Source organism: Cyprinus carpio, chromosome A9, assembly GCF_018340385.1.
Source record: "Cyprinus carpio isolate SPL01 chromosome A9, ASM1834038v1, whole genome shotgun sequence".
Lineage (NCBI taxonomy): Eukaryota > Metazoa > Chordata > Actinopteri > Cypriniformes > Cyprinidae > Cyprinus > Cyprinus carpio.
Genome location: NC_056580.1, coordinates 14,548,075 through 14,565,344, shown reverse-complemented (window position 1 = coordinate 14,565,344; position 17,270 = coordinate 14,548,075). Strand labels below are relative to the sequence as shown.

The 17,270-nt window shown below is 37.0% G+C and overlaps 1 protein-coding gene across 4 annotated transcripts in view; it reads right to left on the bottom strand.

Annotated features, from left to right (window-relative positions):
• Window positions 1-16,721, bottom strand: part of LOC109072070 (zinc transporter ZIP10-like) — a 29,407-nt gene extending 12,686 nt beyond the window's left edge. Inside the window, exon 1 of one of the 4 annotated variants that reach the window (XM_042763709.1) lies at window positions 16,622-16,721. Coding sequence is in view for 1 of the 4 variants with exons in the window: in XM_042763706.1 (XP_042619640.1) it covers window positions 2,073-2,237 (165 nt within the window). In the remaining 3 variants the exon portion in view is untranslated. Of the gene's footprint in view, window positions 1-2,072; window positions 2,269-8,640; window positions 8,925-16,493 lie in introns of those variants that run through there. The other 3 variants (XM_042763707.1, XM_042763708.1, XM_042763706.1) reach the window with 3 other exon arrangements.
• Window positions 16,722-17,270: the final 549 nt, after the last annotated feature.

The following is a 17,270-nucleotide window of genomic DNA, read 5'->3' as shown; positions in this document are numbered from 1 at the left end:
CGACTGAACGTCATGATTCAGTTCATCTGGAAGAGAAGACAAAAATGCCGAAGACCTCAGCTGTGTGGGAGCACTTTAAATTAAGTGAGAACAAGACAAAGGCAGTGTGCCAGATGAGTTCTGCAAGTACACCTATAGTAGGCTATATTGTTGGTGTAAAAAAACAAGCTGCTTTTATCTGCCATGTTAATCAGTAATTTTACACATGATAAAAACGTGCACTTAATTTGCTTGAAAAAAAAAAAAAAAAAACGTACAGTAGCCCAGCCCAATAATAATTTGTCTATATTAAAAGTATTGCTCTTAACAGACCTGTGTGTTTTCTACAGACCGCGGTGTTTTGTAGTTTATTAAAAGTTGATTAATTCTGAACGTGTCACGTGTCCACATTGCACCAAAATGTGACGCTGCACTCCCTTGGGTCCGCAGCAACACACCCGCCACGTGTGAAGCCGACTGGATGAACGGTTCTTGACATAATAAAAATGCAAACAGAGAGACACACAGAGATTCCTGCCTTTATTAGAGAGAAGAATATGTTCAGCCCCCTCCCTATGAAGCTTTGAATATTCGGTGTTGATGACTACCGAAGTTTCGAAAAAATGGTTTTCGGACCAGCCCTAGTTTTATTTGATTTTTATACCCAAATGTTGTTAGAAAAAAAAAATGTCAACCTGCATATGAGATGGACATCAGTTATGCCAAAGACTATAGAATACCCAAGACATCGTATAGTTTTGAATGGAGAAAAATGCAACGCTTGATATGGCGGCTCTATAGAACAAAGTCCCGCCTTCTGAGTAAAAGAGCCAATCACTAATTGGTAAAGTCAGCACATCACTGCAGAGCTACTTGAGCAAAAGAAACAACATTTATGAGACAGTTCTTGTCAGATTTCATTGGTGACTTCAATTATGCTCATCTTTAGAAACATCTTTGAATGCATCTTGAGTAAAATGTAGAATGTAAAATGTTCCATATTTAATGTAGTATGCACAAAAGACCTGAACCGTAACCTGTTTTACAGAATACAGTAGTTTGTTGCACATAACCCGCATTAATCCCTTATTTGATTATTAAAAAAAAATTAATGTGTTTTCATCTTGAGATTATGGGCGTCGGGGGGGATTTGGGGAATCTAGATCCAGCCCCTTTTCCAGGGGGCTGATAGATTCGTAGTTGGAAAAGTACTAAAGAGCCTTAATGTTCCCCCTACAGCAACTACTGTGAGCCTGGAGGGGAAAGTGTGATCACTCTGCTACTAAACAAAACCGAGATCTCAGCATGAGAAAGAGTCTTTTCTTCAGTCTGCACACTAGAGCCACAAATAAGAAAAATGTTTGTGAAATGGATCTGGGTGTGAGTGTTCCCAAAAGTTTTATTCCAAAAGCATTGCCATTTTCTCTGTAGCCTGTACTGTGTACTATATTCTGCTAATTGGTTATAGCAGATTAAGCCAATATTCAATTTTCTAGAAATCTGGTATATTAAAAACAATATGCAAACACAACAACAATACTTCATGCTTTTGCAGCGGTTTAGTTTCTTTCATTTATAACTTTTTTTCATGGGTTTATCATGTTAAGGAAATATGACATCTGAAAATTGTGTTTACGGAAAAAATATGTATACCTACTCTCACAATAAAAGACATTTATATGCCACAGGGTGTAAAACTTGATGAATATATTGCAGTCAGATAATCATTTATCAAACATAACTTCCCTATTGGACGGACTCGTGAGTCAGCCAAACAAGTCAAAATGCAAGGTTGAAAGTACATGAAGATCGCAGCACTGGAAGTGGGCTACAGTGGATATACAAAAATGATATTTAAATAAATAGTTTGGTTTTTTTATATTTGTAAAAACAATTAGATCTCACAGATTTGTTATGATTTAAAGCTTGCTCTTAACTTACAGGAATAAAAAAAAAAAAAATCCCCCAACTGCATTTGAACAAGTGTAAATTAACCACAGCCTATAGACAAAAATGAGCCATGCATATGATACAAAAGTATCTAATTTATTAAATTGTTCTTTAAGTCAAAACATCATGTAAGCAGTACTTACGATAGCCTGCACTCCAGTGTGTGAACTTGAAGCATGAAGTTGGTTAAACCATGGTATAACTATGATCCTTCCTCTCGACAGAACAGTGTTTATAAACATGAGAGTGGAGTGACCTCTGAACCCTTCAGGAGATAGGATGGGGCAAGAGTGCTGATGATCCTGCATCACTGTGCTGGCTCAATATGCTCTTTGTTGGTTATATGACATCCCAAAATGGCTGAATATTTCGAGAGAAAAAAAAAAAATTCCTAAAAACCAGCACAGTCATGTGCTGCAGAGATATCATGAGACAAATGCTAGAGGACTAGAACAACTTCTGCTGGAAAACATTTGTGATCAAGCGAATAAAAGGCAGAGGGGCTCTTCAATTGAACATTCAATTGACACCCAAAACATCACTCCACTGCTCACAAATTAATGTTTGAAATATGCCAATTACATTCTGTAGCATCCTCATACATCATACAAGTAATTTTTTAAATATTTTTGTTGAAGTGGTCAAGTCATGAAACCAAATTTCCAGATTATTTGAAATAAGAGTTAACCCTAACCCTTATATGATGTCTTTAAAATGTACTAGTAAATCTGCATTGAGGTGAAATATAAAGGAAATTTCAGAACTGTTTAGTGTTGTACCACCAATCCTTGCAGCAAATCTAATGCAATTCAGAACAAATACATGCTGCATCACAACAGATGATACTCTAGACGTCATCTGTTCTTGTCTGCAGAGCCACTGTTTGGACGGAGAGCCACGCTTTCTGCATACTGTGTTCTGTTTGAACAGTAAGAGGGAAGGATAAACTGAAAGCACATTTTTCCATGGGCTCCTGTTCCACTCAGCTATGAACGAGAAGAGCAGTGTGCCATTTACTGAGGTGTGTTTATATAGTGTCCTCACACACAGAGGCTGAGATCAGCACAGCCTCAGGGACTGTGGCTCTGAGATTCCTGTTATTACTGTGTGCTTATAATTACCTTAACTAAAAACCTTCCAAAGAGGCCAAAATATGGACGATTCTACCAAAGAATATTTACTTTTTTTTTTTTTTTTAAGGATAAACAATATTGGATTTTTGCTCATATACCAATATTTTTCAAATCATTTTGGCCGATATCAACAAACGATTTCAACAAAAACAAAAAAATTAACAACAATGAAGTTCTTTTAAAATGAGAGTACATTGAAAGCTTTGAAAATTACTATAAATAAATTTTTTTTTTTTTTTTTTTACAGACCAATGTAGTGGTAACATAAACATTTTATTTTAAGATTTAACATTTGTAGATGGTCTACAGCGAAAGCAAACATCTTTTAGATCTCCTAGTATTTAAGTTTTCATAATCCGTTTAAAAAAAAAAAGAAGCATATTACACATTAATGAATAAATCTGTATAAAATAATTTCATTTACAAGTGTCATGTCTGTGATTTTTATTCATGTAAGCTATAGCTTCTGACCTTTCAATCAAAACATACTCGTGATTTTATGACATCAATTACTGTTTTATTTAATCAGAAACACAATTTAATTGCATTTTATTACAAGTAGGCTAACAGCGCCTCCTAAGTAAATAAAAAGCCTTACCAGCGCATCCCTAATGTTTTTAAAGGTATTTTATTTATTTTTGTGATCCACCTTTGGCTATAAAAGTCTGAGCAGAAAACAAAACCAATTAAAATATTAACATTGTCTTTCCTTTCATACGCTGTCATAAATATGTGCTAAAGTGCAGATGAAAAAAACTTATGAACAAGATCTTATTTTAACTTAAAAACAAATGTAAAAAAGAACAAACCAACAAACAAAAAAAGTAATAAGTCAATGACCAGAAAAAAATGAAAATAAACAAATGACAGAAAAAAAGGAAAGAAAACAAAATATACAAACAAATGAAAAAGCAGCAAATAAAAAAGAATGAGTGAACGAAGTCGTGGGGAAGTCGTGGCCTAATGGTTAGAGAGTCGGACTCCCAATCGAAGGGTTGTGAGTTCGAGTCTCGGGCTGGCAGGAATTGTGGGTGGGGGAGTGCATGTACAGTTCTCTCTCCACCTTCAATACCATGACTTAGGTGCCCTTGAGCAAGGCATCGACCCCCCAACTGCTCCCCGGGCGCCGCAGCATAAAATGGCTGCCCACTGCTCCGGGTGTGTGTTCACAGTGTGTGTGTGTGTTCACTGCTCTGTGTGTGTGCACTTCGGATGGGTTAAATGCAGAGCACGAATTCTGAGTATGGGTCACCATACTTGGCTGAATGTCACGTCACTTTAACTAAAAACACCAACCCATGACATGGGCTAAGTACAAAAAAAAAAAAAAAAAAAACCTTCCTAGTAGTATGGTAGTTGATAGTTGATTGCTGGAACAATCAGTTATCAGCAAAAATCCATGCCGATAGTTTTCTGGGTTGCGTCCGTTGCGGGAGCAGCTGAGAAGGCTCTGTTTTCATTATACAGTGCGAGAGTGGCCTCTAGTGGTTGAAATCACTGACAGCACGTGCTGTTTGTTTAGACACGTGACGCTGCACGCTGAACAGAGCGAGAAACTTCAGACACGGATTTAAATGCAGCTGAAAAAAAATCCTGCCGCGCCACAGAGCGCCATTCACATAGTTTTCCAATAAATTACATTATATTCACCCTAAATCGTTGTTAATGTACATGATGAATTGTATATTGAGCATTTTAATTGAAACATTTGTCTTTCTGTGGCTCTAATAAAGTTTGTATGCTTTATTTATAGAGCTATAATATAGATCGCTCTTTCCATTTGCGCCGTTTTTTAAACACTGAACTTTAAACGTATCTATGCCTCATTGTTCATTCTTGATGTAAACTTGTGTCCATTTGGTGATTAAATAAACTGTTTTAGACCGCTGCTTGAGTTGAATGCGATGAGTTCGGAGTGTGTGTGATACCAGTGAGTTCTCCTAGACTCAGCGCTGCTCTTTTATTTTGATTAGTTAATCATTAAGTGTTCAAGAATAGATGCAGTTGAAATGTGAGAGTATACATTGTGCTGGTATAGTTGTAATGCTATGGCCTTTGTGTATATATTTAAAGATGTGCATTTTTGTTCAGTATCCATTTTAAAAACTATCGGTTAATTAATCAATATCGGCCAGTGTGGAGGTCCAACCTAGCTATCAGTATTGGCAAAATCCACAATCGGTCGACCTCTATATGAAACCATCTTCAAGTTCAACAAAACCTAAAAGAAATAAGAAGCTGACAAGTTATATTTTACTACATCTATATCTATAAACTATACCCAGTATCATCCCCCACAGAATGCATTCCTGGAATGAGCTGACGGGTTAGCCAAAGAACTGGTATTATACATTAACCTGAGCCTCTGAGCAACAGAGGGTGAGAAAGAGAGCCCTTAAGATGCCTCATATGACTCTCACAAGGCTTCTGCCTAGACTGAGCATCTCTCACAAGTCACGCGTGTGTCCACCTCCGGTGAATTCCGGTTTACAATCTAGATTACTAGAAGTCAGATCCTGAGCTAAACAGGGTTACAGTGGGACTCGTTTGGATCAAATAAATCAGCTATTGCAACACAGCGAACAAATTTGTGGTGATCTGGCTAATAATCCTCTCCAATTCACGCCTGAGCTAACTCATGTTGTGGTCAATGTGAATTTTAGCAGGCTACAGAATAATTATATGATCTGCAGCTTAGCCAAGCAGGATGCAAGCACATCTCTTCAAATAATAACTCTAGATACATGATCTGTCCTTGGTGCATCTACGCATTCAATCAGTCATATTTTACATGCAACAGAAAAAAAAAGATTTGTATGTCAGGAGAAGCCTCAAGGCTTGAGAGATGAGCAGATGCCACATAACAGATGGGAACTACACATGTTTGCCAGCACAAGGAATTCTGGGAAATGACAGAAATGTATATAGGGCTCTATGAAATCCGTTTTATTTTTTCCCAAATTCCGTTAATTTTTTTTCCAAATTCCGTTTTATTTCTTCTGGATTCCGTTTTTTTTTCGTTTGAATTTTTCTCGACTTCTTTTTAATGGTTCAATTAAATTGTATTAATCAAAAAGCATGTCTAATTAATTTAATTCATAAAGCTTATACATTTTCACATCAATTTATTAAGTTTAACAAAAATTACATGTTTAAGGCCCAATGAAATGTTTTATTTTTTCTTCACCATATGTTTTATTGTTACCTGATTCTGTTTTAGCATGTCTTATTATTTAAATGCATAAAAACAACCTATAAATAGCCTTATGAAATGTTTTTTTTTTTTTTCCTCTTCAGAAATTCTGTTGTGTATTTACATTTTTCTGGTTATCAAATGAAGGCATAAAACTTTTAAAAACTCATAAATCTTTTAATTATTGAAAATTAAGCAAACTTTATTTTTTGGTAAACAAAGGGGATTTACTATAAAAAATTAAAACATGGAAGAATTTTGAGAGATTATTCCTTAAAAAAAATAATGTTTGTTTCTTTTTAGTAGTAGTAGTAGTAGTATGATATGTACATTCTGCTGAACAATAGTAATACATTTCTGGCAAATAACGTTACTTTGTCTTTAAATTAAACCAGACTTTTATTTTGACGGGTTGCCGTGAATACCTTACAGTTCTGTGTATGTGATATGACGCTAGTTTTACTCAAATCAAACAGTCAAATGCTCATGAATTCACTCTCAGAGCAGTTCTGGAGATGTTGTTAATGTGTTTACGTCCTTATTTAGTGAGACGGCAGATGCTGAAATGACCGCGAGCATCACGCGTGCTTCCATATGTGTGTAATAAACAAAATCGCGCTTCTGCGCCATTCATTAACAGAGACATTCATATTTAAATCAACTTCTCCGGCTTAATATTTACAGATACTAGTCCATATCACGATTTGATTTAAGTTTAATGACCTACTTTTGATTAATTCATTCAAAATTTGACAAATTCCTGACAAATTTGACATTCTGCATATTATAAAAATAATATGATTGAAAATAAATATGAATCCTGCAAGTTCTGCGTGTCTCTGTTAATGAATGGCACAGAGGCGCGGTTTTGTTTATTACACATATGGAAGCGTGCGTGACACTCGCGGTGATTTCAGCATCTGCCGTCTCACTAAATGAGGACGTAAACACATTAACAACATCTCCAGAACTGCTCTGAGAGTGAATTCATGAGCATTTGACCATTTGATTTGAGTAAAACTAGTGTCATATAACATACACAGAACTGTAAAAGTAATCATGGCAACCTGTCAAAATAAAAGTCTGGTTTAATTTAAATACAAGTAACGTTATTTGCCAGAAATGTATTACTATTGTTCAGCAGAATGTAGATAGCCTACTACTACTACTACTGAAAAGAAACAAACATTATTTTTTAAGGAATAATCACACAACTTTACTTCCATGTTTTAATTTTAATAGTAAATCCCCTTTGTTTACCAAAAAATAAAGTTTGCTCAATTTTCAATAATTAAAAGATTAATTAAATTAATGTTTTATGCCTTCATTTGATAACCAGAAAATTGTAAATACACAACAGAATTTCTGAAAAAGAAAAAAAAAAATCATAAGGCTATTATAAGAAAAAAAGAAAAATTAAGTTGTTTTTATGCATTTTAATAATTAGACATGCATAAAAACACAGAATTAGGTAACAATAAAACATATGGTGAGGAAAAAATAAGAATTTCATAGGGCCCTAAACATGTAATTTTTGTTCAACTTTTAATAAATTGATGTGAAAATGTATAAGTTTTATGATTTTAATTAATTTTGATTAATAAAATGTAATTTAACCATTAAAAAGGAGTTGAGAAAAATTAAAACAGAAAAAAATAAAATAAACGGAATTTGGAAAAAAATAAAACGGAATTTGGGAAAAAATAAAATGGATTTCATAGGGCCCTAGATAAACGGGTCTGAGTATGTGTCTGGGTGGAGTCAAGAATCAAAGTCTCAAAAAGCATGACCTCTTGACTCCAAACACACATACACCTCTAAAATAAACACACTCAGAAGGTTCAGAAAAGCATGTCATTCGGTTCAGGACCTGCACTCTGATGCACAGTAGAAACATGAAAAATGTTTGTTGAGACTAAATGTAAAATTATCTAATAATACTAGGAACAAACAGAAATATTTTCAGCCAAATCGCAAGAAATTAAAACTGCAACCGGTCCATAAACCTGCTTATTTTGATCATAAACTGATTAACACCTCATAAAAACATTCAGAACTGGTGTGATCACATGAAAAGAATAAAAATAAAATAAACAACACACAATCAGCCAAGTAACCTAGATTAACCTAAAAATATTTAGAGAGTGGGTTAGGCTAATTTTAACAATGTTACCAAGTCAAATACTTGCTAAGCAATAAATCCAAAATAAATTAAGCTAAACAAGTGGCAACTTTCGAAACTACCAAGTCCAAAACAACCTAGTCTCCTTCAAGTGTTGCTGTTGCCTTGATTAACTGCTGATCTTAAAACACCAGAGTGAAAATGTGCCAAACAGACCAGCTTAGGATCTGCAGATCTGCCTGCAGGTGCATCCGACAGCTTACCTCTTTCTGTCTCAACAGGATGTGGAGGAACAGGTCATACGCTGTCAACTATGCAGGGAACTCTCATCTACAGCAAAATGGAACGAGATCTGATGTTTTGAACTCTTCAAGTATGGTGATATAGTGCAGAGGGGAGGGTGTACTGGACATGTGTGTTTGTAAGTGTTGGTAGGTGGGTGTGTAGGAGTGGGTGGAGGGAGAGATTTGAGCTAATCAGGCCTTAAGTAGCCACCAAATCCAAAATAAATAAATAAATAAAAAGGCTTAATGCAATTTTACAGTATGAGCATCTTGAAGTCCATATGTCCAGGAAAACTCACCACTTATGAGGTCTTTCTGGTTTTGTTAATCAAATATTCCAACAAAGAATCAACCATCAAACTGTTTCTCATACATAGCAAGTCTATCGGAACGAAATATTTCACCAGATGGACTAAATACATACATTTTGTTCTCAAGGCTTTCAGTTAACAGAGACAAATTACAGCCAACTTTGTGTGATTCAGCACAACAGCTTCTGTAAATTGGCTTCAAAGGTCAGCAGCAGAGCTTAAATATCAGAAGGAAGAAGCCAGCACCATAAGTAATGGTCCAGCATTTTAATGGACAATGTAGGAGAGAATACATTGATGGCTGTAGTTTTTGCCTGTGAGACTTCAGTCTGTAAAGTCCATCAGACACCAGAGGGCTATTATCCAGACCATTTGACAAGGTGAGGCGATTATCAAAGAGAAGGCCAGATACTAATCAAAGAGATTTTTAACGCTTGTCAGGTCAATTTTAACAATGGTGCTGGGGGCTACAGGGGAGACTCGATGGCAAGGAACTACTGAGAGCAGGATCCTTTATAGGAATGTAGTGATAAAGAAACTTTGACTGCTATGATGATTCTTTTTATGCTTCAAGTGGCACCAAAAAAAAAAATCATTTACATGTAAATAATAATAAATAAATAAATAGATTAATCTCACACATTTTAACAAATTCAGGCCCACTATGAACCACTGGAAATAAGAAATCCCATATGCCAATTGCCAACTCTTTTGTAAAAAAAAAAAAAAAAAAAAAAAAAAAAATTCAGTTATAACAAAATAAATAAATAAATAAAAATAATAATAAAATAAATGAACAAAATGCCTGTGTGCCAAGGATGGGGAAAAAAAAATCTTACAATCCTTTAGTACACATTTCACTTTGTCTTTAACATCTAGAAATAATGTAGGTCATATGGCTGTAATTTATCATCTTAAATATATCTGACAATACTAATATATCTGCCAATATATACAGGTCCTTCTCAAAAAATTAGCATATTCTGAAAAAGTTCATTATTTTCCATAATGTAATGATAAAAATTAAACTTTCATATATTTTAGATTCATTGCACACCAACTGAAATATTTCAGGTCTTTTATTGTTTTAATACTGATGATTTTGGCATACAGCTCATGAAAACCCAAAATTCCAAAAAAAATCTAAAAAAAATTAGCATATTTCATCCGACCAATAAAAGAAAAGTGTTTTTAATACAAAAAAAGTCAACCTTCAAATAATTATGTTCAGTTATGCACTCAATACTTGGTCAGGAATCCTTTTGCAGAAATAACTGCTTCAATGCGGCGTGGCATGGAGGCAATCAGCCTGTGGCACTGCTGAGGTGTTATGGAGGCCCAGGATGCTTCGATAGCGGCCTTAAGCTCATCCAGAGTGTTGGGTCTTGCGTCTCTCAACTTTCTCTTCACAATATCCCACAGATTCTCTATGGGGTTCAGGTCAGGAGAGTTGGCAGGCCAATTGAGCACAGTAATACCATGGTCAGTAAACCATTTACCAGTGGTTTTGGCACTGTGAGCAGGTGCGCAGGTCGTGCTGAAAAACGAAATCTTCATCTCCATAAAGCTTTTCAGCAGATGGAAGCATGAAGTGCTCCAAAATCTCCTGATAGCTAGCTGCATTGACCCTGCCCTTGATAAAACACAGTGGACCAACACCAGCAGCTGACATGGCACCCCAGACCATCACTGACTGTGGGTACTTGACACTGGACTTCAGGCATTTTGGCATTTCCTTCTCCCCAGTCTTCCTCCAGACTCTGGCACCTTGATTTCCGAATGACATGCAAAATTTGCTTTCATCCAAAAAAAGTACTTTGGACCACTGAGCAACAGTCCAGTGCTGCTTCTCTGTAGCCCAGGTCAGGCGCTTCTGCCGCTGTTTCTGGTTCAAAAGCACACGCCTGTGCACGGTGGCTCTGGATGTTTCTACTCCAGACTCGGTCCACTGCTTCCGCAGGTCCCCCAAGGTCTGGATTCGGTCCTTCTCCACAATCTTCCTCAGGGTCCGGTCACCTCTTCTCGTTGTGCAGCGTTTTTTGCCACACTTTTTCCTTCCCACAGACTTCCCACTGAGGTGCCTTGATACAGCACTCTGGGAACAGCCTATTCGTTCAGAAATTTCTTTCTGTGTCTTACCCTCTCGCTTGAGGGTGTCAATGATGGCCTTCTGGGTTAACCTCTTACCCATGATTGCGGTTTTGAGTAATGAACCAGGGTGGGAGTTTTTTAAAAGCCTCAGGAATCTTTTGCAGGTGTTTAGAGTTAATTAGTTGATTCAGATGATTAGGTTAATAGCTCGTTTAGAGAACCTTTTCATGATATGCTAATTTTTTGAGATAGGAATTTTGGGTTTTCATGAGCTGTATGCCAAAATCATCAGTATTAAAACAATAAAAGACCTGAAATATTTCAGTTGGTGTGCAATGAATCTAAAATATATGAAAGTTTAATTTTTATCATTACATTATGGAAAATAATGAACTTTTTCACAATATGCTAATTTTTTGAGAAGGACCTGTAGTTCATCTCTTGATTGCAATGAGAATCCCTTAAACATTCAGAGACCTTCCCGTTACAAATCATCACACCAAACTCCTACGGCTATGGCTTAAGAATAGCTTATTCCTTAAAGGGGTCATATGATGTGATTAAAACTTTTCCTTTCTCTTTGGAGTGTTACAAGCTCTTGGTGGATATAGAAGATCTGTAAAGTTGAAAAGACTAAAGTCTCAAATCCAAAGAGATATTCTTTATAAAAGTTAAGAGTCAACCACACCATGCCTACCTAAAACGGCTTGTTCTAACATGCCCCCACGTCTACGTTACTGTGTGGGAAGATTTGCGTAACGCCACCCAAATATTCACGCAAAGAAGGAAAAAAATAACTTTTATTCTCGCTGTAGTATTGTTGTTGCCATGCCGCCATGTTGTGGAGATGCTGTGTGTTTCTTTGTGAAAGCAAAACTACTTTGTTTGGCCTTCCAAAAGAGGACGATATCCGCTTCGTCATGCCTAGAGCTTATCCGTGCTGGTCGCTGAGGAAATACATCAACTTTGCGCTGTGTATCGCCGGACCAGCTTTCACCGTGGACGAAGCGGAGTCCAGCCCGGGGTCGTCACATGTTGTTGCCGCAAGTCCGGCAGCCGCGCCGTTCTCTAACTGGGCGCCGCTCACTCAAGCCCACCGTGTGATGCTGTGTTTCGTTGTGAAAGCGAAACTACTTTGTTTGGCATTCCAAAGAGGGCACGCTTAGAAATCAGTGGTTAAGTTGTATTTACAACACTGTTCCAGAACAGTTCAACCCAAATATTCAGATGTGTGCAACGCATTTTATGGAGGACTGTTTCCTGATCCTGGAAGAGTAGACTACAATGCTGGCTGTTCTGACTCACGGACTGTAAGTTTGTTTTTCATATTTAAAGAATTTCCCACTGATGATTCAAACACGAGTTTTGAGCAGTGTAGAGTTGCGCTTGTTGTTTGTCATTTCTCTGATCACAACTGCAGACATGGTTTTATGTTTATGTGGCACAATGCAACGCAACGTGTAAAAAGACAGTATAAGTCATTATAATCAGTAATTATTTCCCCACTGGATGCAACAAATGGCTCGTTAATAATGGGTTTTAATGTTTTTGTCTCGTTGCTCCAGCCGGGACACAGCATCACAGTATGGTGAGGGGCGTAACATTTCCGTCACCCGCTTGAGGTATTCGGCCAAACACAACTCAGTGGATAGCTGGGCAATCATTGCACAACTCACTTTTCAGAACGATGAGCTTTGTAAAAAACAACTCTTTTCAGAAAGGCCAGGCATAGAGGAGAAACAATAATGTGCAGTATGTGGAAAATAATGTGTTTTTTTTTTTTCTAACCTTAAACCACATAAACACATTTCATTACATCAATTACACAAAATAATGTTCTTTTTAGCAACATCATATTAGAACAGGACATTGCATCAACTTTAGTAGGCTATGTTCTGTTAAGTGCAAGTGCCTGGTTCAAGACGAATATGCCTACCAATAATAGAGATGTTCAAGACTTCAGATATAAGCAAACTCCGAATCAGGTTGTTTTTGGATTGTTGGTCTAATCCCTGAAAGTCCCTTTATTAAAATTAAAGTCTAGTACGACTAAAAAGACGCTTCAACAATTTTCTCCAAAATTAAGGAAGGAAGTTCATTGGAGACTCGATGCTTTGTTCTGTGTGTGTGCGTGTGTTGCAAAACAATCTTATTCCTGACTGTGCTACAATATAGAGACTCTATATTGAATACACATGGCCTCTGAACGCTCAAAGCTGGTTATATAAACCCTACATACCTGACCTGATTTTTTTTTGGTCTTGACAATTGGGAATAGTCACTAAAGAGTCACCTGGAATAGACCACAGGCTTTTTTTCTGCGTAATTAAATAAACCACCAACAGAATGTGCCGTAAATTCCATCAACTTAGAGTGTTTAATGAGATATTATAAAACATAGATTTTAAGGTAACTGCTAAGGCCCCTAAAATCGTAAGACTGTAAATAAAATGTCTTATGCTTAAAGAAACCTCACCCACAGAGCTCATGTTCATATAATCTCACTGTTGAAGACTCAGCTCGGTATGTACAGGCACCTATAGAAGATCATGTGAACAATCTTTTGGGCTGTTATTACCAAATGTGAAGTCTCATGATGAAATGCCAACCTGTATTTGACAAATTCTTGTTTAATGCTGGGCTGAGACTGTTCATAGAAAAATAATACATGCAAATATTCAACCTTCATAAATCGACAAGTTGACAATTTCACAACTTAAAAGGATAGTTCACCATCAGTTCTGTCATCAATTCCACTTAAAGTATATCTTATTTTATGTTTAACAAAATAAAGTCATGCAAGTTTGGAACAACATGAGGGTGAGAAAATGAAAGAATTTTTGGGAACTATTCATTTGAAGATGAAAGAAAACTGTGTTAGCATGTATCACTATTATCTAATGGGACACCTGGGTTGTACCACAAAGTATCAGCGGTTAGGAATGTATGTCTGTTGCTATCAGTCTATCTTGTAAAGAAAGAACTAGAAATGCAGCCTTTTCTGGTTAAGCCTGACAGCAACAGACACATTCTGACCAGCATCTCCACTAACATGGTCACCTGTTTATCCTCTATATTACAGTAAATGTTCTTTAATTATCATCAATAACAAGAATATCTGTTGTAGCGAATGCAGTTAAGTCACTCGGTAGAATCCATTTAATATCTGGGTAAGACTATGAGTTAACATTCCTATTCACCTCAATGGCAGTTACTCAGCTGACACAGTGAAAGGACGCAATCTGCCATTTTGGCTAATGAGTGCTTATTTCTACCGTTATAGACTGTTTTGCGCACCTAAATGCCACTAATAACTCTACAGCCGTCACGACTACATGAATTGGCACCTCAAGAATGCTTACAGTCCCAAGCCTTTAAGCTCATCTGCAAGGCCAAACACCTCGCCTCGAAAGTAGACCAAAGTCGGCACCAGCAGTCAAGGGTGGAGTGAAAAAAGAAGCAGTCAAATCAGACAACACCTACTTCTCACACTGTAACATTAGGCCTATAAGCCATGGTAAATATCACTCTTAAAATCACTCTGAAATGGATTTGAAATACTGTTGTTTATGAAGATGTTATAAATAAGTAATCCACAACATCTATTATTATATTCCACTAAAATCTACTTTTACTGACATATTTTTTCAGATATTTGACTTTTTTTAATGACCATTAATCGAGAAAGATGCCGTTTGGCCATCAAAGGACCTCAGACAGAACCGTGGCAGAGCTGCAGTCCATCTAAAGTTGCATTATCAGTCATCTACTTCACCTTACACAAAAGGGCTACATTGTATCCTCAGAATCTCCATTTAGAATAGACACTAGTTTTATGTAAGAAAAATAACAGAAAATAACTAATTTTATAAATGTTTTTTGCATGATCACACAGCTATAGATATTAGATCTTGAACAAAAAAATGTTTTCTTCATAGTCTGCCTCTGATCGTAATCATGCTACAGTGGCATTGCATCAGTGGCCGTTCTGGTACATCCATTACAACATACTGCATGACATGACATGTTTGGAGATTGCAATGGAGGTGAATACAGAGTGCCCCTGATAAATGATCATCTTAGATTTAGATGTTCCTGTGGCTCAGTGGTAGAGCATTGCGTTAGCAGCGCAAAAGGTCATGGGTTCAATTCCCAGGGAACACACATACTGACAAAAATAAATAAATAAATGTACGACATGTTTGGAGATTGCAATGGAGGTGAATACAGAGCGCCCCTGATAAATGATCATCTTAGATTTAGATGTTCCTGTGGCTCAGTGGTAGAGCATTGCATTAGCAGCACAAAAAGTCATGGGTTCAATTCCCAGGGAACACACATACTGATAAAAATAAATAAATGTATAGCCTGAATGGCATATAAAAGCATCTGCAAAATGCATAAATGTAGATTTGACATTAACACCCGTCTCTTATAGGCAGAGGCTGTGCAGGTCCGTGAACACCAGTTCCTGTGGTTAGACACACGGTTAACAGAGGAAGGCTTCTGCAGGTGTGCAGTGGCTTAACAGGAAAACAGCATCAACACACTGTTGATGTTTATTAAAGCAATGCCCTTCTGATGTCTTATTACAAAACAAACTGTGTTCAAGATATTTTTGGGGAAGAAAAGCTGGTTTTAACTGGTCTTCCAGCTTAACCAGGTTGGTTTTACAATAGATTATGGATACTTTTTAGCTGGCCAGGTTGCAAGACCATCAAGGCAGCTTAGATTTGGATCTGACAAATTTTAACTGGGCCTGGAAACTGTGAAACAAAAACCGACATGAAGCATAAACTGCATTATTACAGGATTCAAAAAACATAACCCACGTTTGACTGCCACTTTAATTATACATTATAAACTGCGGAATTAAGATATGAATTGTGAGAATTATGAATAGGAGAAACCTCAAAGGAAATACATAAAACAGATTAATCTTGCAGTCTGAAAAACACCAGCAAATTAGGAACGTTTGGTTTTACAAATAAACGAGCGAGAGACAATCTTCAAGACTAACTTACTACAACAACCTTAACTTCATCACATGACTGATCCTGAAGCCCAAACACGCGATTAAACCCCAAACTTCCCCTTCCACGTCGCATTAACTCTAACGTTAGATCAATGCCTACGTAAACAAATGTCTAGCGTTAGATTTTATTAACACGATTCGCAATAAACACGTTCATCTACAGCAGAGGAACGCCTCTAGTCGAGCAGCAGGTTTAATAAGGCGCAGTCGGCGGAAAGATGATAAATCTAAACAGCAGCTGCTAATGCTGCTAGCGCCGAAAGCTTTAAAACCGATAATAATTCACAACATCGCACGATTGTATCGTAAATCCCTGCTTTCATTGACCCATCTGAAGCTGCTCGGGTCCATGTTGTGGGAGTGTGGGAAAACAAAGCGGGTTTTATATAGTTTACCTCACTCGAGTGCCGTGTGCAGCTCCTCTCCGCTCGGTACTAAAACACTCATCATGCTGCGCACCGCACCGCACAAAAGTCCGACAGCACTGCGGAAACGCCATTCTCAATGCCACTTACGTACTTACTTGTTACGTTCTTACATCCGACTTCACATTTTGAGGAATGTGTAACGCACTTTACGCAACGTGGAACGAGCTGTGAGACGTGTGCTTCCGCCGCCAGACAGCCCCGAGGCCAGTCTGAGCTCGTGGCGGAAGCGTACGTCGCACAAGTCAAAAATATGGTTAAAATAATTGGGACAAAGCCGCTGTACATTCTCATGTTGTGAAGAACGTTCTTTGATTATGTCATATGTAATTATGGCTGACATCCCTGAGATGTGATATAGTTGCCCTTATGCAATGTCCACTCAAAAAGAATTAGGCCTAGGCCTATTCTTTTTTTTTTTTTTTTTTTTTTTTTTAGCTCTGTCTGCAATTAAATATTTATAGTTCAAAGTGGTCACATTTATTTTTATTGTTTTTTGCTTCTGCTACAACAGTTCTGTTTAGCCAGACTTGTGAAAATACAAATTATTTTCATTATCATCTCATACATTTTGTGCTTCAACCATAAAATCATTTTATTTTTGTAAAATGTTTGCTCTCAGATGAAACTGAACAGTAAATAGCAAGCTGTCATTTTGCAGATGCTTTTATCCACAGAGATTAAGTTGTAGGCCTACCTTGCCAGGCACTTTAAAAGTTTGATTTCAATCAATCTAAAACAATAATT